Genomic DNA, 24,265 nt, shown 5'->3' on the forward strand with positions numbered 1-24,265 from the left:
ATGTTGGAACATGTCTTACCTGGCAAAATCATGTTACATGTTTTTCTGATCTGATTTTAAACCACTTGATATTCAAACTTGATATTCAAACCCTTGAGAAAAAAGGATACAGCTTCAATAACATCTTAAATGTCAATTTTATTTATTTATTTATTTCCTCCAAGTTCTAACATTTGGTCTGTGGGAATCCAAACATAAAGTAAAGTCAATCATGGCTGTACTTGAGTGTGTAAGGGTAAAAAAGGGACACTAATTGACCAAATCCACTTTGACGGCAAGAAGGTTAATACTTGCGGTGTACTCCCTGCTCTTTAATTAAACTTCACTTTGCATGTCTCCTTCAGAGGAAAATGATATATGATGTATATGTCATTCAGCAGACAGCTGTAAAGCCGGTACTCTGATGGAGGCCAACAGATGGGAAGGGAGACAATCTCTCTCAGGGAAGAAATGTTCAGGGAAGTGCTGCGCTAAGCAAAAATCTAGTGTGCACTAGTGTGGAGGGAAAATTAAAAGTTCTGTGTTCATTACAGCAGTTGTTCTCAAATAGTATTGCTTCAGGATCCATATTTTACAACACAGTACCAAAATTCTTTATTGTACAAAAGTAATCAAAAATGTCCTTAATACACAATATTGAAATGTAGTTATGTTTCTGAATATAAAATGTCCATATAACTGAATATGACTTAAAATAGTCAACCTGTTTTTATAGGTTCTGTATTTGTGTAGTCTAGGTCATATTTTCTATTACATTGCGTTGTTTCTGAGGACGGGGATAAGCTCAAGAATAATTTCTTACTATCAATGTTGTGAACAGTTGTGCTGCTTAAAGGGGTCATGACATGCAAGTGGTTTTTGTACCATTAAAACACCCTGCAAGTTTCAGAGCTTAAAACATCCTTCTTACAAACAAAGCATTTAATCAAGCTCCAAAAATGACTCGTTTGGGGGACTTGTGGCATCACACAGGTAAATGTATTTGCATATGCCTGCCTCTGGAGCAAGACATCGACAAATAGTTTTACATCATCACACCATAGGCCTCACCCACTGGCATTCAGATGCCATATTATCGCAAGCCATTTTAGCATATAAAACTTTGGTTTGACCATCCATAAATATATTTTAGATAGGTACAAATGTATTTCGACGAGTCATAATTATAATTTGACTAGTCAGAATGATAATTAAAGATATCTGCAATTATAACTGCACTAGCAAGAAATTCAATTTGAGATATCTCTAATTAGAATTATGCTTAGTACCAAATCAATTACAGATATCTTTAATTACAATTTCTACTACAATTTCTACAATTTCTCTCTCAATGGAAGAATATGACTAGTCAAAATAACATTGTAGATATCTTAATTCCAATTATGATGAGTCAAAATTGAAGAATAGATGTCTGGAATTGGAATTTTGAATATTCACAACTAAATTATGACTAGTACAGCTAGAGGTATTTGAGGCTAAAACTGCTTGCCATACTTAAAGGGATAGTTCACCTAAAAATGAAAATTATCCCTTGATTTACTCACCCTCAAGCCATCCTAGGTGTATATGAATATCTTCTTTCAGATGAACACAATCGGAGATATATTTAAAAAATATCCTTAGTCCTCCGAGGTTGATAATGGTTGAGAATAGGGGGGCCGCGTTTTGAAGACAAAAATAATGCATCCATCCATAAAAAATGAATCCATATGACTCCGGGGGGTTAATAAAGGCCTTCTGAAGTGAAGCGATGCATTTTTGTAAGAAAAATATCCATATTTACAACTTTATAAATTCAAATAAGTAGCTTCTGGCAGATGACCGTACGCAGAATGTGCAAGTCAAATTGCGCCAAATGAGTAATCCTCTGACGCGATGTATGACGCAGGATGTAGGAGTATTGTAAGCTTAGACACCCAAAAAGGGCTGTGCAACAAATTTAAGCTCCTCTTCTATCGAAATCCTCTAACATTTCTCTTTTAAAAAAAATCATTTTAGACTTATAATCCATGACCAGTGATTTGTTTTGTTCTATCTTCTGCGCCTCTCCGTTCATCATTACGTTGTGCGTCAGGTCAAAGGATACTCTTCCGCCGCAAATCGACTTGCACATTCTGCGTATGGTCGTCCGCCGGAAGCTAGTTATTTGAATTTATAAAGTTTTAAATATGAATATTTTTCTTACAAAAACACATCGCTTCACTTAAGAAGATCTTTATTAACCCACTGGAGACGTATGGATTACTTTTTTTTTATGGATGGATGCATTATTTTTGTCTTCAAAACGCGGCCCCCCATTCACAACCATTATAAACCTTGGAGGGCTAAGGATATTTTTAAATATATCTCCGATTGTGTTCATCTAAAAGAAAATAGTCATATACACCAAGGATGGCTTGAGGGTGAGTAAATCATGGGATAATTTTCATTTTTGGGTGAACTATCCCTTTAACGTCTAACACTTGCCTACACCAGATGCGAGAGTCATGGCAAATAGAACCCATTATAATCACTGATGCTGTCTACACTGTATACAGAATGCAGTCCATTCACTTAACTCCACGCACTTAGGTCTACTGACAGAGGACAAATGGAGGAGTAAATAGATGCATAAAGGAATGTTCGCTTTGGCATGTCATGTTTAACCAGCTCATTTGTTCATTTCTGTGGAGACGTCAGAAGGATATCAGCATCAGGAACAAGTGGATGGTTTATTTTTAATGTCCTGGATCGCGACGGTGGATTATATGTTTGTTCAGAGAATTTGACTGCAGATTGTTTTGTAAACGAGGCACAGTGTAATGGAGAGTTTGCAAAGAAATTTTTGTTGACAAATGAAACAGTTAGCTGTGTTGGATCTGACAGCAGCTGCATCACAAAACCATAAGTAAATGATTTTATAATGCTTTGTCTGTAAATGATCATCATAAAAACAGCCATTTTTCTGACACATTTGTTTTTTGTGCAAAAACTTTATTAACATTATAAGCGAACCTCCAGGAACATATTAAAATAATATAAAAAAAATCCATGTCATGACTCCTTTAATATTTTTGTGAAAACAGTGACTTTTCCAGGATGCTTTGATGAATAGAAAGTTCAAAAGAACAGCATTTATTTGAAACTGCTATCTTTTGTAACATTATAAATGTTTCTACTGTCATGTTTGATCAATTGAATGCGTCCTTGCCGAATAAAAGTATTCATTTCTTTCAAATAAAAAAAAAAATCATATTGTTCTTTCCCTGCTATCCATGACCATCAGCAACCCACCAGATGAAAATACCGCCCTACAGTACACCACGTTATCCACTGACCACATCAATATTTATAGACACTTTCCTCGGTTTCATGCTGATGCTTGTTTACAGCAGTGGTTTGGAGAGAATGCTGCATAGAGAGAACACTCACTAACATTAATACCTTAATACCTTAGAAAAATCCACCAAGCATGCAAGGAAAGCTCTCTTTAAAAAAGCCATCCTTCTGTATAATAGAATTCAGGTGGAAATTTTGACAGAGATGCTCTATCATTCTCTCTCAGTCATAAAATATTATAACTGGGAACAGATTCCAGAGCAGAGAAGTAGAATTTTAAATATCATAAATCTTGACCCTGCAAATTTGAACTGTCACTACCTGAAATCAGAAACCATATATTAATAACTTAAGTCAAGACAAAGTTATCTTAACAGAGTGTTTTTTTACACCAAGTGCCGGCAGAGGATATTTACACTAACTCTGCCCACCAATGCCTGGTTGAGCTAGACAAAATTGCAAACGAAACCCATCTGATAACAGCAGTAGTGTAAAGAATAAGGTGGGCGGCATTAGCTTTTGACGCGACCAACCTGAGTTCGAATCCACTTTTTTCCAAACTCTTTCTTCTCTCATCAGCTCTTCTCTCGCATATCAGCTCGGAAAGGCATTTATTTTAAATAAAATTGAAGAAAATATTAAAAAAAGTGGAAATAAAGTGACTAGCAAATAGTGGGAATAAAGTGTTTAATAAATTAAAAAATCTTGGAGTTATTTTTGATGCCAGTTTGTCGTTTGAGCCTTTTGTGCAGAACACTGTTAAGACCTTGTTCTTTCATTTCAGAAATATTGCACGTCTACGTTCCATGCTGTCTTTTTCTATTGCTGAAAGATTGATTAATTAATTCGTTTTCTCATGGTTAGACTATTGTAATGCCCTTCTTGTTGGAGTTTCCAAAACTTGTATTAACAAACTACAATATTTGCAAAACTCGGCAGCTAGAATTTTGTCTGGGGCTAGGACTGTTGACCATATAACCCCTGTTTTGGCATCGTTGCATTGGCTACCAGTAAGATTCCGTGTTGATTTTAAAATTCTTGTTAACATGTAAGGCCTTGCATGGTCTGGCTCCTCAGTACTTGGCAGAGCTTTTAACCCCTTACACACCTAGTCGCAACCTGAGTTCTTCTCAGAGTGGGCTATTAGACACGACTCCGCTCTAGGGGTGACAGGGCTTTCTCATCTTATGCCCCCAAATTGTGGAATTCTCTCCCATCTGACATCAGGGAAGCAAATTCATTAGTCATCTTTAAATCACATCCTAAAACCTTTTATTTCAGGATCGATTTTATTCAGTGTTATTTTTTGTTTCCTTTTTTGGGTTGCTGTATTTTGTGTTTTACATTGTTGTGTTTGCTTGAGTTGTAAAGTGCTTTGAGAAAGCAACATTTAAAGGCGCTATACAAAATAAATGTATTATTATTATTATTATTATTAATGGTTAGGGTTAGGGGTGGGCTTTAGGGACAGGGACAAGTAATGTCAAAGTCCCTTTAAGACAAGTCATTTCACTCGGCGGCCATCTTTGAAACGCCTCTCGGGCATGCAAGTGCAACTCCTATCTCTTTGAATGGGGAAACATCAAATTCTCCAAAGCTGTTTGCCAAGCTTTCGATTAAATTTCATATTTGTAGTCACCAATCAAATATAACAACTGTCTCATAAATTTTTTCCAAATGCTCGAATCATGACAAACAAAACTGTATTTTTTAGGCTGGCTCAAGCTAATGCGCATGCGCAGACGTAAATGCGCGTCTCCTGTGCCTCATTTCGGAGGCGCGCGTCTGACTGTTTCTATAGAAACCGGTGCTTCTAACGGCCGCTGCAGTGACGCGTGACTTTACCAGTCGGCGATTGGCTCTTATTAAGCAGGCAGGACTTATTCCGCCATATTGCGCGTTTCACTTTTTGTATGTATTACTTTTTTTATGGATGGATGCATTATTTTTGTCTTCAAAATGCTTTGACCCCCGTCTGAAAGAAGATAGTCATACACCTAGGGTGGCTTGAGGGTGAGTAAATCATCGAATAAAGATTTCTGATATGTAAAAAAAGAAATAAAGTGACTAACAGGTATAGAAATAGTGGGAATAAAGTGTTTAACGGGTAGGGTTAGGGGTGGGCTTTAGGGACAGGGACAAGTAATGTCTCATTGAGGCGGCATTTATTTATGATTTTAATAAATGTAATCATATACACTGAATATGTCGTCATTATTGCATTATAATGTACTACAATACAGTGAGGTGCAAATACTATCTACTACCACTATTTGCACTAAGTACAAATAGCATTAAGTACTATTTACAGTAACTGCAAATATCAGTATTTTTAGTGATAGATGCTTTACACTAAGATACAGTAAGGCAGAGGCTATATGCACTAAGCACAAATAGCAATCAATGCTATTTACACTAAATTAAAAACAGCAGTATTTTCTTTGCACTAAGTGTAAAAAGTTGTTAGATGCTATTTATACTTAGTGCAAATAGCCTCTGCCTTATCATAAACCTTATATCTGAAAGATGTGACTGGCAGACCTTCTCTCTGTATCTCTTCTTCAGTCCCAGCAGAAGTGTATTGCTGTGTTTGCACTGGTTTGCTGCTTTGCTGTTCTGGTGGCTCTAATTTTCTCTGCTGTGGATGTCTGGGGAGAGGATGAGGATGGTGTCACTGAGGAGAACTGCAGCAAAAATTGTCGGTAAGAAGCAGTCCTCAGAGATCATACCCTGATGATGTTATTTGCTGCAGTATTTAAAAAGACCCAAAAAGTATACCATATTAATTTCTGTGTTTTGTATCTTCAGCCAACATGAGCTAGTTAATTGCATCTTGGCAGTGTATCTTCATTTGGAACAGTTTTAAACTTTACAGCTGACTTAAAAGTATAGTTCACACAAAATTCTGTCATCATTTACTCACCCTCATGTTGTTCCAAACCCATATGACTTTTTTATTCCATAGAACAAAAGAAATTCTGAATAACATACTATAGGCCAACACCACACTTTTTGATGCAGGTGCAAACTTTCAAGCTTCAAAAAAGGGCACAGCATTTTCATAAAATGATCATACAAGTAAATATATATGACTTGCTACAGTAGCTTTGTGTGAGGAACAGACTGAAATTTAATTCAAGTTCCTTCGAGCAGTGTTATTTTACTTTTTATTTTATTTATATTATAGTTTTATTAATATTTTGGATTAGCTTTTATTTTAATATTTTTAGTTTTCATGTTAATTTTACTTTAATTTTTAGAAATTTCATTATGTGCTTATTATTATTTAGTAATGCTATTTAGGTTTAATTTTTATTTCAGTTTTTGTTTAGTTTTAGTTTTTAATTATTTCCAGTTAATGATTTTTAACTTAAACTTATTTCAGTTTATTTTTAGTTAACAATAATAACCCTGCCCTCCAGTGAGCTGTTGACCATAATTAAATCATTTAGACCATTGTGAACTGAAATGATCAATTGAAAGAAAAGATCTGACTAAAAGTAATAATTTTTTAATGAATTGGCCATCGCTGCTTCCCTCATGAACATCCCAAGGAGAGATAGGGCAGATTTTCATTAAATATCAAGTTCAGTTTTGGTCTGTTCCTCACGCAGGACTTGAAATATTGTCGTGAGGACTAGCTTTATGATGCTTTTTGTGTAATTTTGGAATTTAACAGCCCCATTCCTCATTGATTTTCTATAATGAATATTAAAAAGAGTTGCCAGAATTCACCTTTAGTGTTTCATGGTAGAAAGGAATTCAAATGGGTTTAGAACTGCTAAATGACTAATTGCAATGTGATGTAGATGAGTAAATCATTATCATTCCTTCAACACTTAAAGGGATAGTTCACCCAAAAATGAAAATTATCCCATGATTTACTCACCCTCGAGCCATCCTAGGTGTATATGACTATCTTCTTTCAGAAGAACACAGTTAGAGATATATTTAAAAAATATCCTTAGTTCTCCAAGGTTTATAATGGTTGTGAATGGCAGCCCAAATTTACAAATAAAAATATAATACGAATACGAATACAAAAAATGCATCCATCCATAAAAAAAAAAATGAATCCATACTTCTCCAGGGGGTTAATAAAGGCCATCTGAAGTAAATCGATGCGTTTAAGACAAATATCCTTATTTAAAACTTTATTAAGTTTTATAAAATTATATAAAACTATTATAAAATAGTTTTGTAAAATAACGAGCTTCTGACGGGACAGCCATACGCATTCGACGTACGACCAAAAAGCGTTAACTCCCACGACGTAGTACACAATGACATGACGTACTAGCGTAGTACGTCATGGCACAGTGTAGAACGTCATGTCATCGTGTACTACGTCGCGGAAGTTCACTTTTTGGAAGTACGTCGAATGCATATGGCTGTCCTGTCCCGCCGGAAGCTCATTATTTTACTTTATAAAGTTTTAAATAAGGATATTTGTCGTACACAAACGCATCGATTTGCTTCACAAGGCCTTTATTAACCCCCTGGAGTCATATCGATTCATTTTTTTTTTATAGATGGATGCATTTTTTTGTCTTCAAAATTTGGGCTGCCATTCACAACTATTATAAACCTTGGAGGACTAAGGATATTTTTAAATATATCTCTGATTGTGTTCGTCTGAAAGAAGAAAGTCATATACACCTAGGATGGCTTGAGGGTTAGTAAATCATGGGATAATTTTCATTTTTGGGTGAACTAACCCTTTAACTGCTTGCCCAACAGTTATATAACAGTTATAACAGTTATATAATAAAACTATGAATATATCCAGCAAACTAACATCTCTTACATCAATGTGCTTTTAGCATTGTCCTTGTGGAAAACATCCCAGGGGAGCTGTCATTCAATAGTTCAACCCATGTCCCTCTTTCTGTGGGTCTCAACCACCTTTTGGACCAAGCAAAACTGTCAGTTGAGATAGTGTCCCCATACTGGGCTCTGACCTCCACCGATCAGGGGTCACGGCTTTATTCTGCCTATCAGGTTAGTTAGCCTGCATTTATGGAGCCCATAAAAGGACATGGTGATGGTAAAAAAAAATGAGATGGGAGGAAAAAATATATTTTTCGGGGAAGCGCAATCATTTTGGAAGAGAGCTTTTGTGATTAAATGCTGTTTCTCTGGGAACACAAAACATTTCTCAGGGGAATGCAAAAATTATGCGAAAGAATGCAAAGTTTCTCAGGGGAATGTAATACTTTTGTGAGAGAATGCAAAAACATTGAAATTATTATTTTTTTTTGTCATCTCAAAATTTTTACCATCATAAGTGAGGAAATAAGTATGCACAAATTATCAGAAATAAAAAAATTTAAATAACAATAATATAACCAATGTAGTACAGATATATTGTGCATATACTTCCAACTTATGATCATGTACTGGTAAATTCTACGTCTAAAAAGTCAGATTTATTGTCATTGGCATATATTGCGTATGGTACTAATATTATAAAATCTTTTCCTGTTTTCCAGGGTCAGTATTTGTTTCAGAGATTATTAAACCTGAAGTCTCGAGGTGTCAAATTAAAGATTGTCAGTGACCAGCCCAACTCCATTGAGCTAAAAAGCATGTCTGACCGCTGTAAGTGAACTCAAATCTCTCTTATGTTTAGTGATGCATTGATTTCTGTCTGCTGAAGTGCTGAATAAAGTACTAAAGCAGTTCTCTCGAGGCAAACGCTGTAAGATCACACACACAGGCATCCATCTGTCATAACCTGGCATAGCTCCTTGGGCTTTTCTCAGCTCCAGTCCCCCAAGGCTACGCACAAGGTCAAAACATCACGAATGTGCAATATTGTTTATGCCAGAGTTGAATGACAGACAGATCTCTCGTCAAGGTTGAGCGCTTAACTGTTCCCCAAACACTGCCCTGTCTGTCTCTCCCAGATGCAGAAGTCCGCTATGTCAACATGACGGCCCTCACCAGAGGTAGACTGCTTTCCTGCTTTTGGGTAGTGGACAGGAAGCACATTTACATTGGCAGTGCTGGCATGAACTGGAAGGCTCTGTCCAAGGTAAAGAATTTTGATTTACAGTGGCCTCGAAAAGCACTTGGATGATGTATGAATGTTATTGCAAAACAACAAAATATGAAACCTAGGAGCATTTAGTTTGAAGAAACAGCACCAGCACACTTTACAAGTAGAACATTTCACATTTCATGTAGAGATATTGTGATTCTTGTTCCTGTTTTGTTTGTTTCAGCTGAAGGAGCTTGGGGTGATAGTGTATGACTGTAGTTGTCTGGCTCTGGACCTGCACAGGATCTTTTCTTTCTACTGGCAGCTGCAGTACAGAGACTACATCCCTTCAATCTGGTCCAAAAGAGTCACGGCCGTGTTCAGCAGAGACCAGCCACTCCAGCTCAGACTCAACGATACAGACGCTTCTGCCTATGTGTCGGTGAGATCAATACATATCTCACTTCTTTGTCTGACTCTGTGATCTGCCAGTGTACATCTATTTTTAAAGTACAAAGGAAAGAAGGGGCTAGTTGCCACGCATTTTACTCTGTTATCTTCAATATCCTGAAACTCATTTCTCTTATGACAGCTGTCGGAGTGTTTGGCATCAATGGCATGGTAATGGATATGACAGTGTTGATATATTTGAACAGATCTGCTACATTGCTGCTGCTGCTGCTGCAGAGCAATTATGGGACTTATACTGCCAATGTGAGCAAGTAAGACATGCTGCTGCTGTACAAAATAGCATACAGATCTATACAGGTGGAGCTGGGGAAGGTGGAAGGAAGGTGCACACTGCAACTGCTACAGCAAGTGCTGACCAAGCTTTTGAAGTTTGAGCAGCGAACTTCCCAGTGGTAAACACGACATCAGAGGGCGTTCATGTGCAATTTTTACCTAGGAAACTTGTATTTAAGATAATTCTGAGAGCATGTGAAGGCAGCATTATACACAGAGATAACAAGGTACCTAATTAGACAACAGGTGAAAGTAATTATTAACTCATGAGAAACCAAGGAATCTAACAAGGGAGAGGAGAACTCTAAACTGAAAGGATATACAGGAAACCAAAACACATGAACAAAAACACAATGAAACTAAACATAACACTGTCATAGGGTTACTTATAGTATTTAAAACTAGCTCCATAAAAAGCAGTAGAAGTCTATGTAATGTCCCCATTTATATAGCTAAGTAAACGTGTGTGACTGTGTTGGTGTGTGGTCTAGGTAAACCCTACATTATGCAGACAAAATGTCCCCACAAAGATGGCAATATCCAAAATCCTTGTCCATGTGGGGGCATTTTTTGATCTCCATGAAGAAAACAGCTTATACATCATATAAAGTGATGTTTTTTTAAAAATTCAGAAACATTTTAATGACAAGACTTACTAATACATTTGACATTTTACTGCACAAACATGTCATGATCAATTCCCCAGTTCCATGCAGTTTGTAATATTTTTTCATCTATGTCCATTCTAATTACAAAGATTTGCATGTAAACTGTTCTTTCATTGGTTTCACTGTATATTATCTGATTAAGGAAAGATCACTCACTCTGCAGGTAATTTATCCCACACTTTATTCCACACCCAGCTGCATCACATGTGAGGACACTGGTCATTGGATTCTAATTTGAGTGTAATGAATCTTGACTCCCTTCCAGCAACAGGATGTTTACTCGACACGTTTGAGAAATCCATCATCCTATTCAAATGAATAGTGCTGTAATGTTATAGGCTGTAGGGAGACATTTCTAGCTCAGTGATAACATTCTCCTGACAGTGATGTATGTACACAGACGGCCATCTCATTACCTTGCTCTGGTGTGCCGGCCAGACGAATTAAAGCTGAAAAAAAAATTTAAAAAGAAAACTGCTGTTTTATCTTTTCCCCCCTATTTTTCTTCATAGACGTCTCCAGATCTGTTTTGCCCCAAGGGTCGAAGCAGAGATATAGATGCTATACGACATGTGATTCGAGAAGCAAAGAGATTCATCTACATCTCTGTAACTGATTACCTGCCCTTAGTCAACCGCAGCTTCAGAGGATCACCAATTATAAGGTAATGCTGGTCATTTTTACATTTCAGCACTAACAACATCTGTTTAAAAGGACATGTGACTCTGTGAATAGCACTGTCACCTCACAGCAAGTAGGTCCTCAGTTCGAGGAGTTTGCATGTTCCCCCTGTGTCAGCGTGGGTTTCCTCCGGGTGCTCTGGTTTCCTCCACACAGTCCAAAGACATGCACGTTAGGTGGACTGGATATGCCAAATTGGCTGTAGGAGTATGTGTGAGTGTGGGAAGGGCATCCGGTGTAAAACCTTTGCCAGATCCAATGTGCGTGTGCGGATGATTCTGATGTAGCGGACCCTGCAAATGAGCGGGACTAACACTAGGAAAATATAATGTATATTGATAAAATAAGTTAAAAAAAACCTGCCAAATGAAAAACCCATTTCTTAAAGGGGAGCAAAATTCACCTTTATATTGTTTTTGAACATAATTATGTGTCCGCAGTGTGTGTACACAACCACCCTATTGTAGTAAAAATCCATTTACTCTATTTGTTATTTTCCCCATAAATATGAAACAGTGGCCATTTCTCAACATTTCTCGGGGAGCAGCAGCTCATTTGCATTTAAAGATACATGCACAAAAAAAAATGTACAACATGATATTTACAACATGGTATCATAAATGATCTGTGGGGTATTTTGAGCAGAAACTTCACAGACACATTCTTTGGACACCTGAGACTTATATTACATCTTGTAAAAAGGGGCATAACTTAAAGGTGCAATATGTAAGCATTTTGCAGCAAAATATCCAAAAATCACTAGGCCAGTGTTATATATTTTGTTCACTTGAGTACTTACAATATCCCAAATGTTTGCAACTATTTGTAAATCGTGAGAAAATTGCAATTTTAACCAAGGCTCCGGGACGTGTGAGGAGTCGCCTGTCAATTGCGTCATACCCGCGTTATCCTCGGAACAACTGTTTTGATATATTTATAGACAGAAAACTAATTATTGTTTTATAGCTCAACACGTTTAGTCTTATTCTAATTTTCTTGATTTTTTTTTGTGAGTACCATGCTTTACCATGCCTCAGAGAAAAACACTATTTTGTCAAGTAGCTAACATAGCATAATCAGATGCAGCTTTATTTTTAGTAACAGTAATACAGAATTTTCTCCATCATATAATTTGTTTTAAAATTAATCGCATGCCATTTATCAACACAAGCCATCCAGCATTTAATATGATATTCTAAAATCGATCTATCTTACTGCAGTGTGCAACAAGTGTCTCACAGCAGCCGCCGAGCGAACGCACAGAGTAACGTTATAACATCATTTAATCCTCAACAATCGCATCCATGAACATGATTTCTTCCTGAGTCCTATCCTGATTCTTTTCAACCGGCTGTGAGGTGAAGACCACATGTCCCAAGATTCCGCACTCAAACTTGGCTTCATCAAGCTACGCCTTTGTTTTGAATAGGCCTCTAGCAACCTCTAGCGGACAGAAAATTCTACATGTTGCACCTTTAAGACAATACACATTTCAAAATAAAGACATTGAAATTATTTAGAAAATCTCTGAAAGGTTTAACTTTTAATTTTTTGTGTGTGTAGTGTTAAGCTAAGATATTCATGTTATATTTTATGCTTTTAATTTTTGTATTTTTACCTATAATTTTATATTAATCAACTTTTTATTTTTTTTATTTTTAAAATTTAAAATCAGCATGAAGATGAGCAACATGTTTATTGTAATTATGTCTGTCTTTTTGCCATTTTACAAAAATTGATCATTTAATTTGATATTCAATGTGAAATTTTAATCAAATGACCACATTTCAAGTTGCCTAAATCAAGTCTTGCTCTATTTTTAAAAAAAATATGAATTATTTAAAATCCCCCCCTCAAGAAAATTAAATATTGAGATACTGAATTTTTTTTTTTTTTTTTTTTTTTGTGAAGTTTATTTATCTAAATAATAAAGATTTTATCAAGAAAGATATAATTTATCTCAAGAAAGGTTCTTTTTGCTTCTCAGGTGAATTTGTCTTGAAGGATGTTTAGGTATTTTCACTGGAAAACAAAACAAGGATACTAAGAATAGATTTTTTGAAGTGTAACTCTTCAGAGCTATTTATAAATGGACAAAAATGTTATTTTGAAAATTTATAACTTTTATTATTTTTTGGTTCAGATACTGGTCGCCAATAGACGAGATGCTCAGGGAGGCTGTAGTATTGAGAGAGGTCAAAGTTCGTCTCTTAATCAGTCTCTGGACACGTACACATCCACTGACCTTTAACTTTATGACATCAATGCAAGCTCTATGCACAGGACTGCCAGTCTGCTCTATAGAGGTGGTGAGGAAAGAATCTACTTTATTGATCTGTTGATATACATGCGCATACACCCAAACATATATTTAAATCTATTTTACAATAGGCTGTATTTTATATATGCGTGTTTGTTTTGATTCAGAGATTTTACAGAGGCAAGGAGCAGATGGGAGGATTTCAGCACAGAATAAATGAGAATAAATTTATGGTGACAGACAACGCAGGATACATTGGTAAGACTCTCTCTCTCTCTCATACACACACACACACACACTAAATTTAGTGTGGTTTACTGGCATGACATAAACTCACAGATATTGTACATTGCAGAAGCAGTTTAAAATAAGTAAAATAAAATAACTATCCCCCAGTTTCACAGACAAGGCTTAAGATAGTCCTAGACTAAAATGCATGTTTGAGCTGTTTTAACTGAATGCAACTTATACTGACATATATTAAAATATGTCAGTGCCATTGTTTTGTCTTAAGATGTACACCAGTAATGTGTTTTTCTAGTGTAAGTTTATAAAAGATTCTTATATCCTAATTGAACTGAGGCCTAATCCTGGCTTAGGCTAAGCCCTGTCTGTGAAACCAGGCCTGTAAGTATTAATAAGTAAAATAACAAAGGTTCAAATGGGTAAAAAAAGACCTATTACCAAATAAAATAAACAGTAACACTTTACAGTAGGGTGTCATTTGTTAACATTAGTTAATGCATTCCCTACTTCTCAGAAAAATACTTAAAATTGCACTTAAGTATACTTGACTTATACTGACAGAAAAGTCTAAGTATATTTGGCCTATATACTTGTACTCAATCTTTTGATCGAGATATATTTAAAAGTATAATTAAGTATTCTAAATATACTTGGCTTAGTTGTGTTTACTTTTTTGATTGAGTAGCCTATTAAATACTTTTTCACATAGTTTTACATAATGTCTTATGAACTTACATTGTTTGAAAATATTAATTTATAAAGAAAACAGATATGTTCCTAATTCTGAGTATCTGTATTTTTGTGTAGGCTAGTCCACTGGTAGTGTACATAGGAATTTACTTCAAATCTACTGTACTCTTTCTCTGCCATTGACTGAATTTTTCCAGCTATCCATGTTTTCACTGTTATACGGTAGTAGGAGGCACTATTATGCATCTTTTGAAATAGTACAGAATTTCTGGATCAAAACACAGGTGAAGAAGCAGAAACAAGTGATAGAAGATTGCTTACGCAAATGTAAAATAACACGATCATCAAACATTAAACAGCATATAAGTTCAAAACTTTCTAACGTTACCGAACAAAATGTCGACCCAGGAAGCGTTAACCACTGTGAAGCTTTGGGGTGTTGATGGACGTGATCTACTCCATCTATGTTTTGATCATCATTCTGAATCTGATCTGGATGTAGTCTTTGACAATGCGATTTTCTCAGCTTTTTGTTTAAAATGTTGCTTTTTATTTACCCACATTCAAGTGTTGATAAAAAAGGATGCATGGAGCTAGAATAAAATGATTTTTAAAAGGAAAGAGTTAAAGTACTGTTAAAGGTATATTTCAAGTATAAAAATACCAAAATAGGAACATGAAACTATACTTAGTGAACTATAAGTATGATGTTATGTTCACTTAAAGAAAAATTTAGTATACTTGCAGTATAAAGCTACTAAACTAGTAGTTTACTGAGACTATAAATCAAAGTGTACTTTCATAAACTAAAAAATGTGCTACAAGTATTTGACTAGTAAACTATCAGTATACCTATAAATTCACTTGTAGTATAGTTGCAGTACAAATGAAAAACTTAGTTGTAAACTAGTTGTGTACTCAAAGTTTATACTGTTACAATTAAAGTATACTTAAAAGTATGTTTATACACTGAAAAAGTGTATAATATTTAGTCCAAGTAGTATTGAAACAGTACACTTTCAAGTATACTTCTAGTACATTGATATTATTTACTACATGAAGTATACTTAAAAATATACTTGAACTTTACTCAAGTATACTTTAATAAAATGAACTTGAAATATACTTGTAAGGTTTAGCTAACATGAACTAACATTGAACTATGAGTTTTACTGCATCTATTAATCTTTGTTAATGCTGGTTAATTAAAACACTATTCTTTGTCTGTTCATGTTAGTTCACAGTGCTTTAAGGGATATTAACAGATACAACAAAAAAACATTAACAAAGATTATTAAATGCTGTAGAAGTATTGTTCATTGTTAGTGCATGTTAACTAATTGTTAATCTCTATATTAGTTATTCTCTATATTAGTGCACACTGTTTCTGAACTCCTTGAAATGCCTCAATTGTAGTCTTGAGTTTTCTTCCAGGAACGAACACGTCACAATATTCCTCATTTAAATAATTCCTGCCAAAGCATATGCAAATTAAAGGGGTGGGGCCTGGTTGAGTTGCGTTAGTGGTGTGTTGTCGCCATGTCCAAGACATGCTGTTTTTTCCACCCCAGAAAACATGGTTATGGTAAGGGGCGTGACATTTCCGAAACACGCACAAAGTGGTTGACCAATCACAGCACACTGATCCATCCATCCAATCAGAGCACACTGTGCTTTTCAGAAAGAGGGGCTTCATAGAAACAGGAACTAAACAGAGCGTTACTGACAGACTGGGAAGAGAGGAGCTGCAACAATGTACAGTGTTTTTTGAACATTCAAGCACGAATACTTGTTCTAGTAGACCCCAAAAACAAAATCAAGACATTGTAAAAGGGCATAATAGGTCCTCTTTACTTCATATACAATTTAGCGTATTCACATTAATATTCAAACTTTCTTTAAAAAAGGGAATCTGGACTGGGTTGGCAGTGAGTTTGCCTTCAACGCAGGAGCCGGGCTGGTGATTCAGGAATCAGAGAACCAGCGGAAAGGGCAGGACTCAATTGTAGAGCAGCTGACTGCTGCTTTTGAAAGAGACTGGTTTTCACCCTACACAATAAGCCTGCTATCTGGCAGCACAACCCTTCAGGAGAGCCAACATGGGAGGCAGAAACTGCAATCTCTGAAGACAAAAGCAGAGAGCAGAGAGCATGAGTGAGCGGCGGGAATTTCTCTCTGAAGCGGGACCAATAAGCCAAGGACTTTGTGCCTCAGAACATCTGCGCCATGACTCTTAACATTTGAGTTTTCAAATGCTGTCAATGGAACTGAATTATAATCTCTGAAGGACTTCTGTGAAGGAAAAGATTTTTGTGTGCTTTCTTTTTAACATTATACAGTACAGCACTTTCAGTGAGAAACAGATTACTCTTTCACTAAATCTTTATATAATGCATGCCTATTTAGATGAGCAGAACTGTTGAAATTATTTACTCCAATATTCAAACTTTTCTTATTTTAAACCAAAATATTCCGAGGCTCATGGAAAACTGTCAAGAAAGGACATTAACAAAATTTTTTAATTGTGTTTTTCTCAAGATGTTCATCAGCCATCTTTTTTTAAAATCAAGCACATTTTTAGTAAAAGAAATTTTGAAAAAATCTGCATATATGCCAACACGTGTGCTGATTACATACGCAGCCTCATACTGTCATTGCTTTCTGGTCCACTAGATACTATGGCACATCTTACACTGTGTATATATACAAAATGTTTACATGATGCAGCATGCACAGCCTTGAAGAAATGTACAATCGTACGCACAAGAAGAGACTGTTTTTCTTATTGAATACTAAGTTAAGCTTACACCCTTTAAATGTAGCTTTATAGAGTAGCTTTTATATGTAGCTTTATATACTGTATTATCCTTTAATTGACTGTTTAATGGAACAGTAATGTTTTTATGAAACAGTCATGATTGTTGATCTTATAATACAGGCTATATATGTTGCATTGATTTCTCAGTAGTTTGTGGCCTGATGCTTTAGCATGTTTTGCCTTATATATGCTGCCATAAACTGTAGCTGCTGTTGCTTTCTGGATGACTACCTCTTATGATGCATCTTATGATATACTGTATACATATAGACATATATAATAAAACTGCTTGCTGCAGCATGGGTCATATATTGAAATAAATTATAGTCCCATGTGCATAAGATACTGTTTTTTTTTTACATGGAATGAACAATTTATGATGTGATTAAATGTATAGCACCTTAACCGACTGTTATAATTAAATATTAAAGAGTTAATTAAAAATTGACTGCCAGTTGTAAATAGGCAACATATGTCCCATTGATTTCTCACTGTGTTGATGTTTAGTAATTTGTGTCAGACTGTCAACAAACCTTTCTCAGAACCAAATCAATTTAAAGCCTCTCTCAGGGGAGAAATTTGTTTGGCACAGCCAAAGCAGTAACAGATTGTTTGAATTCATTCATACTTCTCATACTGTACATCTCAGTGCACACATGAAATCTCACAGACAAATGTTCATGCTCTTTTTAAACATAATCTATAAAGAATACAAATCATACACATTTTTAATGAGAAACGGGATGTCAATTACAATAGAAAAAAATTAATTGTTCCAAAATTGATCTCAATTTTGCAACATAATACTGAAAAAAAATCACTTGTGGGGCTGAGATTGATCCGGTAGAGCTGAAGATGCTGAAAGCTATGTGATACAATAGGTTGTTTTAACGCAATTAAAATTCAATAGGCCTATATAACAAATAATTAAGACATTTTTATGGAATTGTAGAAAATCGTCCTGCTCTCTGAAAGATTTCCCTGAAATAGCTGTCATCGTGATATAGTAGGTCGATCTCTGAAAGCACTAGAATCTGTAAACCGTTAAAAAAAAAAAAAATCATCCTGAAAAGAGATACACCATTTTACACTATTTACCCAGCATGATTTGTAGGCGCTGTCTGTCTGTCAATCATTTTGCCTGTCCACGGTAGGCAGTCCATATAAGGGAAACCAGAAGCTTAAAGCAGGATGAGCTAGGTGAGTTTGGAGGGTGTGAAATCACTGATTCTTGAGATAAGGGACAAAACTATACACAAAAGCCCTCTTTATGTTAAAAATAAATAAATTAATCAAAATAAAAATACTTAAAAAGTTACATCTAAAGGAATTCTGGATACTCAGGACATTCATTGCTTTTATTTTTAAATCATTTTGTTAGTATTATTTTAAATACATGCTCTATACTTGGAAAATACATGTAATTTAGCCCTCAGCATGAGGTCACACTGTAAAATTGCCAAATAAAGTGTTTAAAAATGCAACAAATTGAAAAAATATACATTTAAATTGAAACGCAGAGATCTGTAATACATCAGACAATACAAAAAGTAAGCCTTGAATTATATTTTCCATATAAAAAAATGCCTATCAAAGTTGTGTCCTCACTTTGAGTCAACTCCGTCAGAATTTTTTATAATTCTGAATAAATCAGTCAATGTCATGGTCATCTTCAACTCTGAGGACCCCTTTCCTTTTTGCTGCTCATTGTGGATCTCACAGTAGGACACATAGTCCTGGAAGTTTTATATTTTTTTATATTTTATACAAACAATGTTGAAGTCTCTGAGGTCACAGCTTTAACATGTCAACTCCGTCATCCCGGTGTAATAGTTTTTGTAAATAGTTGTGATAAATCTTGGCATTTTTGATATGTTTATTAACACAGCTACAACTGAGAAAGAAAACAAAATTGCTCCACCGTACAACACGTGGTTAAGGTGGAAAAGGTCCAGTTTTCCACTCCGTCAGGTTTTATGTCTGGTTGGCAAAGTGCTCTCAAAAAGTCTAATGTGATTTAATGTTTTTTTGCATATGGGGAATTCTTCTAATATTGTTTCAATTCTATTTACATACTGTATATTTGGCCCCAGCTGGACCTTTGTCAACACCTTCAGTATTTGTCAAATCCATCAGTATTTAAAACCGTCAGGTGAAGGTTTTTGTTAATTTTGAAAGAATTTTTTTTTTGTGTGTGTGTTAAAATATTAAAACATCAACTGAACTACATGATATCATGTATGATTTACCTAAGAACATTGGTTATGTATGTTTAATATTAAAAAAGAGGGTAGAGAATTAAGGAATTTAGGAACTGGATTGTTCATAATAACCCAAGAAACATTTTTAGAGAATTTATTTTTTTCACTTAGCTCCTTCACTGAACACCATTATCACGTAATTGAAGACTTTACAATGTTGTTGGATTGATCAAATTAAAATAGCTTGCTTTTTAATGCGTCTGACGGAGTTGAAGTGAATAAATGTCCATTTTTAGAAAAAAAAAAAAAAAAACCATTTTCAGAAAAACCTGTTCATGGTTCATTAGCTGCGACCTTTATCTATAAATATATCAGTTTAAAAACTAATGTATTATTAAATAATAAAAACTAACTCCTAAAACAAGTTTTGTCCCATATAAGAATCAGTGAAATGTTCATCATTTTTATCTGTCAACGTTTTACGAAGCCAAACGGCCTAAAAAGAATAAGACAGAGGAGAATAAATAGACTAAAAGCGAGAGGACCAAAAAGAAGCAAGGCGACAAATCGATAACGTCTTTCATCGCTGGAGGGAGCTGAGAGCTCAAAGCGATTGAAACAGATGCGAGCTTGCTTTACTTTTGCCTGAGAAGTTAAGTTAAGTTACCGTGATTACGCCAAAAACCCTCGAGGTTATAGAAAGAGGAGGCGTGGCTAAAGTCGGTTAACAACATCGCTTACTTTACAGCACCTCTTTAGTGCAAGTGGAGCCGCTGATTTAGTCAAGAATCTGCAGTGTGCAGTCTAAAGTGGAATTCAAAACTCTTCCGCAAGAAGGCGCCAAAACCTTGCATTACATAATTTAATGAAAAATTGCCCAGTAAAATGGTTTTACATTCATATTATGAGATATTGACTCAGACTAACTAAATATATTCAAATGAACCTTACCTTTCCAGGTAATTAAAATAGCTCTGCGAGTACAGTTTAATTGACTCCACCCCTCCGCAGAACTTGTTAATGTGGTCATTATAGCCATTTTATGCTTCATAATGATGAGTTCAAGCACAGACCAAGAGAGATTACACCCAATAAGCCTGTTATGATATTTTAACTGGTGGTGATTGGGGGTTGACGGCTGTTGTTATGGTAACAGATTAAGGTCAGAGATGTACTAAACCACTGTTGCCATGGAATTACTGCTGTCCAGATCAGACTGATGCTGCTGGGACGGAAAATAACATAAACACCCACTAAAACTTTTTCACTTAGACCTGCTTGATTTTTTGTTGAAGGAGGCATAAAATGACTCTGGATGTCTCACACTTAATTTAGTTATTAAAACCCTATGTTATCTGGATTGTAATTGCTGGTGGTCTTTACTTGATAACTTCACATGCACTAGTGCTAGACCTCCAGTAGTCAACACCCCTCACGCGCACTGCAGTTTCGGCTTGATGTCTGAGTGGGTCCGGAAGATGCTGCAGTCCTGATGGAACGTTTAAACGGCAACATTCTGCGTTTATTTTTAATCTAATAACAGATAGCAGTTTGTTGACGAGGAATGAGCTACATGAATATGAAGTCGTGCGTCGCAGCCGTGTGAATTGCAGATTTTTTTTTCTCCTGTTCAATGATGTACCTACATTTCCTCCGCTCAGCTGCCTATGGAGTGGGTTAAACCATCCCTGCAGGATTTATATTGCTTTATATGTGTCTTCCAAGTGTTTTTCTGACTAGTAAATCTGTCTGATCGTGTAATATTAATATGGAGGGTGACATTCCAGTCATGTTAGAGCAGTTCATGAGCAGCTCTCTTGTCACTTGGGTAAGTTGCAGTTTTTTTTCCTGTTTGTTACGTGCAAAACATAGCAAACAATGTATTAGATTATCAGAGCATCTGTGTAATAACAATTATCTCTGTGGAAGATCAACTGTATGTTTGTCATTATGACAACTGACAAACTCTGATAGACTGACAAAAATGGACGTGAACTAACAACAATATTTTGTGGAGTTGAGCTTGTATTATAAATGTTTAAAATATATATGGGTCAAAGACGTCATTTTTTTTTTGTCCAAAGGCCTTAATAATAAAAATAAAAAAAACAAAGATATGACATCCAAAGTATGTAAGGTAGTACAACTAGATCTCTTTTATTGAATCCAAAAGGTTTTAATTATATTTTGCTACATATAAAGGTATTTTAAAGATTTTGAGGTGTCAAAATGTCATTCGGTTTAACCATACAAAAGCCAATACAGTCATTTCAATTGTGATTAAAATACCTTAAAATGTGATAAATGTATATATATATATATATATATATATTATTCTGGCGTGATTGGTATTAAAATGGTATTAAAATTTTGTGTAGAAGCTGTTGCTTTTTTATGAGAAAGAATATCCGGAAAGAAATGAATTTCATTGATGTCATTCGGAGTAACCAATATAAAGGGACCATTTTGGATCAAGTCATGGGGTCAATATCATGTAACAGGAGGTGACATCATTCAGACACCTGCAAAGGACCACATGGTCATAAAGCAAAGTAGGGCCTAACTAACTCTCTTTTAACTTATTTGAAAAATTCATTTTTTCACTTGCTCATACACATGTCCCGAAACATCAGGCCAAACTTGTACTAAATATAAAATGTTTGATTGTCCTTTTGCTAGCTAGCTAGCAAGCTAACTAACTAGCTAGCTAGATATCAGCCTGTTAGCATTGTTTGAAAATATAATTCGGTATAACCAAAAGTGTCATTCGGTAAAACTGAAATTTTGGTTTAACCAAATGACTTTTTTGGTGACAAATTTTGTCCATCTTGTAAAAAATGACAAAAGCAGTTTTAATTGATTATAAAAACCACATAATCTTATTGTTAACACTTAATAAAACTTCAAAATTATATCTCCATTATGTTTTTTTACACTTTTACAAACCTTATTCGTCAATGACCCATATGTGTGTGTGTGTGTGCCTAATGCCTATATATTGTTATCTTGTTCTATATATTTGTTTTGTTATGTATTTTTATAAGTGTATCTCTTTCTATATGTTCTATATTTACATTTTGTGGTTTAATTAATTGCTTTGTCTTTCATAATAATTTTTAAATGTATCTAAAAAGGCAATAGTAGTCTGTTCAGTGGAAGGTTCCATTGTGACAGCTTACCCGATATACTATGAACAACTTCCTCTCCTATATGGGGGCATGTTGTCACAAAAAGTGAATACTGTTTAATAATAGGCATTTTTGTGTAGCAAAGACTTTAAAGGGATAGTTCACCCAAAAATGAAAATTTTGTCATCATTTACTCACCCTCATGTTATTCCAAACATGTATGAGGTTCTTTCTTCTGTTGAACACAAAATAAGATATTTTGAAGAATGTTGGTAACCAGACATTTGACGGTAGTCATTGACTTCCATACTATCTTTTTTTTTCCTACCATGGAAGTCAATGGCTACCGTCAACTGTTTGATTGCCAACATTCTTCAAAATATCTTATTTTGTGTTCCACAGAAGAAATAAACTCATACAGGTTTGGAACAAGTTTGACAAAATTTTCATTTTTTGGTGAACTAACCTGTCTGTACCACTGGTCTTTTCATTATAGATCATAAACATGCTCTGAGAAATATTCACTGGAGTGAAGTGTAACAACTAGCCATGGGTTTCACTGATTATTGTATTTTTGCAGTTTGCTTAAATTGCCCTGGCCTGCAGTGTGACTAATGTGTGTTTAAAAGTACAAATATACCATGTAATTTCTCAATTTGACTGCCACAAAACTGGATGTATAATTAGATAATTGTCATTTATAGAGAATGTCTCCCTTCAGGACACTGCTGGCACTTCATGACGTCACTTTAACTACCCATTTATGTCTGTTTCAAAGGTTAAGACATTTGGTCAACTAGGTGACAAAGAGGGGAACATGCTCTCTGAATACACTGAATTAGTGGATGGAATATTCTTGAACAAGGTCATGAATCAAATGTAAGTATGTGTATGTCATAAATCTGCACACAGTTATATTATCCGAGCACTTAACTCAGTAGTAAGCATTCCATTTGAATGTAGTTGAGGTTTTTATTGATCTCAATTTCTTATTTAAAAAAAGAAGTCAAAAGTTGGGGTCAATAAATATATATATTTTTTTAAAGAAATTAATACGTTTATTCAGAAAGGATGAATTTAATTGATCAAAAGTATCTATTTTTATCGAATAGAAAACATATTATAAATAAATATTACTGTACTTTTGAACAAATAAATGCAGCCTTGGTGAGTATAAGAGAATTTGGTAACACTTTACAATAAAAAGGTTTCATTAGTTAACATTAGTTAATGTATTAACTAACATGAACTAACAATGAACACAATGAAAATATCTTGAAAAATCTTGCTGACCCAAAACCTTTAAACGATAGTGTATGTACATCAAAGGAAACTTTTAGCACACGTTCAATCAGCTATTGAGTCTAAATTATTCATCCAAAGCAATTAAACACTTAGTTAAGTGCTTTGCTTAAAGGCATATTGTTGAAAGGGGTCTCAGTGACTTTTCAGTTCACAGGTTGTCTGTTGTCTGTGATCAAATTCGTGCTCCCTTTCCAGACGTGAAGTTACCACCACCCTTTGGTGT

The 24,265-nt window shown here is 35.1% G+C and overlaps 2 protein-coding genes across 6 annotated transcripts in view; both read left to right on the plus strand.

Moving 5' to 3' along the window:
- pld5 (phospholipase D family, member 5) overlaps nucleotides 1–17,856 on the plus strand; it is a 33,701-nt gene extending 15,845 nt beyond the window's left edge. For both annotated transcript variants that reach the window (XM_051898016.1, XM_051898017.1), the window contains exons 2-10: nucleotides 5,884–6,020; nucleotides 8,142–8,319; nucleotides 8,811–8,919; nucleotides 9,228–9,355; nucleotides 9,546–9,743; nucleotides 11,226–11,377; nucleotides 13,538–13,703; nucleotides 13,822–13,912; nucleotides 16,498–17,856. In XM_051898016.1, coding sequence (XP_051753976.1) covers nucleotides 5,884–6,020; nucleotides 8,142–8,319; nucleotides 8,811–8,919; nucleotides 9,228–9,355; nucleotides 9,546–9,743; nucleotides 11,226–11,377; nucleotides 13,538–13,703; nucleotides 13,822–13,912; nucleotides 16,498–16,748 — 1,410 coding nt within the window. In that variant the 3' untranslated portion in view covers nucleotides 16,749–17,856. The remainder of the gene's footprint in view (nucleotides 1–5,883; nucleotides 6,021–8,141; nucleotides 8,320–8,810; nucleotides 8,920–9,227; nucleotides 9,356–9,545; nucleotides 9,744–11,225; nucleotides 11,378–13,537; nucleotides 13,704–13,821; nucleotides 13,913–16,497) is intronic.
- Nucleotides 17,857–20,890: 3,034 nt separating this feature from the next.
- The window catches only part of ccdc88aa (coiled-coil domain containing 88Aa), a 37,504-nt gene continuing 34,129 nt past the window's right edge, over nucleotides 20,891–24,265 (plus strand). The window contains exons 1-2 of one of the 4 annotated variants that reach the window (XM_051898180.1): nucleotides 20,891–21,437; nucleotides 23,516–23,616. In XM_051898180.1, coding sequence (XP_051754140.1) covers nucleotides 21,378–21,437; nucleotides 23,516–23,616 — 161 coding nt within the window. In that variant the 5' untranslated portion in view covers nucleotides 20,891–21,377. The remainder of the gene's footprint in view (nucleotides 21,438–23,515; nucleotides 23,617–24,265) is intronic. The other 3 variants (XM_051898181.1, XM_051898183.1, XM_051898182.1) reach the window with 3 other exon arrangements.

Source organism: Ctenopharyngodon idella, chromosome 6 (genome assembly GCF_019924925.1).
Source record: "Ctenopharyngodon idella isolate HZGC_01 chromosome 6, HZGC01, whole genome shotgun sequence".
Lineage (NCBI taxonomy): Eukaryota > Metazoa > Chordata > Actinopteri > Cypriniformes > Xenocyprididae > Ctenopharyngodon > Ctenopharyngodon idella.